At 64.5% G+C, this 642-nt stretch overlaps 1 protein-coding gene across 1 annotated transcript in view; it reads left to right on the forward strand.

Moving 5' to 3' along the window:
- Positions 1-6: 6 nt before the first annotated feature.
- STAT6 (signal transducer and activator of transcription 6) overlaps positions 7-642 on the forward strand; it is a gene marked incomplete at both ends in the record, with an annotated part of 2,739 nt that continues 2,103 nt past the window's right edge. The window contains 3 exons of the mRNA XM_029087404.1: positions 7-173; positions 245-332; positions 494-616. Coding sequence (XP_028943237.1) covers positions 7-173; positions 245-332; positions 494-616 — 378 coding nt within the window. The remainder of the gene's footprint in view (positions 174-244; positions 333-493; positions 617-642) is intronic.

Genomic DNA, 642 nt, shown 5'->3' on the forward strand with positions numbered 1-642 from the left:
AAGCAGCCCCCACAAGTGCTGAAGACCCAGACCAAGTTCCAGGCGAGTGTCCGGTTCCTGCTGGGCCCCCAGCTGCTGAAGGCATCGGCCAAGCCCTACATGGTGCGAGCTGACATGGTGACAGAGAAGCAGGCGCGGGAGCTGGCGCTCAGCGCCTACAGCAACACCCTCAGGTGAGCGGCCGGGTGGCCAGTGTGGGAGTGAGGGGGCTGCCACACCACTACGGACCCCTTCCTCGGCCCAGCGAGAGCACTGGGGAGATCATGCATAATGTGGTGGCCCTGGAGACCAACCCCACCAGTGGGACCTGCTGTGCCAACTTCAAGAACGTGGTGAGTGCCACCAGCGAGGGGCCATATGGGAGCTGTGGGATGGGCTGGGGGCTTTGCTGGGGTGCTGGGTGGTCCCAAGGCAGAGCCATCCAGGAGGGTGGGCTGGTGGGTCCCAAGGCTGGTGCTTGCCTGGGGGTGACACTCAGCTCTCCCCACCCCAGCTGCTGAAGAAGATCAAGCGGTGCGAGCGGAAGGGATCCGAGTCAGTGACAGAGGAGAAGTGTGCCGTCCTCTTCAGCACCACCGTGGCCCTGACCCCCAGCAACCTCTCAGTCCACCTCCAGGTACCAGCCCCTCTCCCTCGGGATGG

This window comes from Antrostomus carolinensis, unplaced genomic scaffold (assembly GCF_000700745.2).
Source record: "Antrostomus carolinensis isolate BGI_N321 unplaced genomic scaffold, ASM70074v2 scaffold30990, whole genome shotgun sequence".
In the NCBI taxonomy this organism is placed as follows: Eukaryota; Metazoa; Chordata; class Aves; order Caprimulgiformes; family Caprimulgidae; genus Antrostomus; species Antrostomus carolinensis.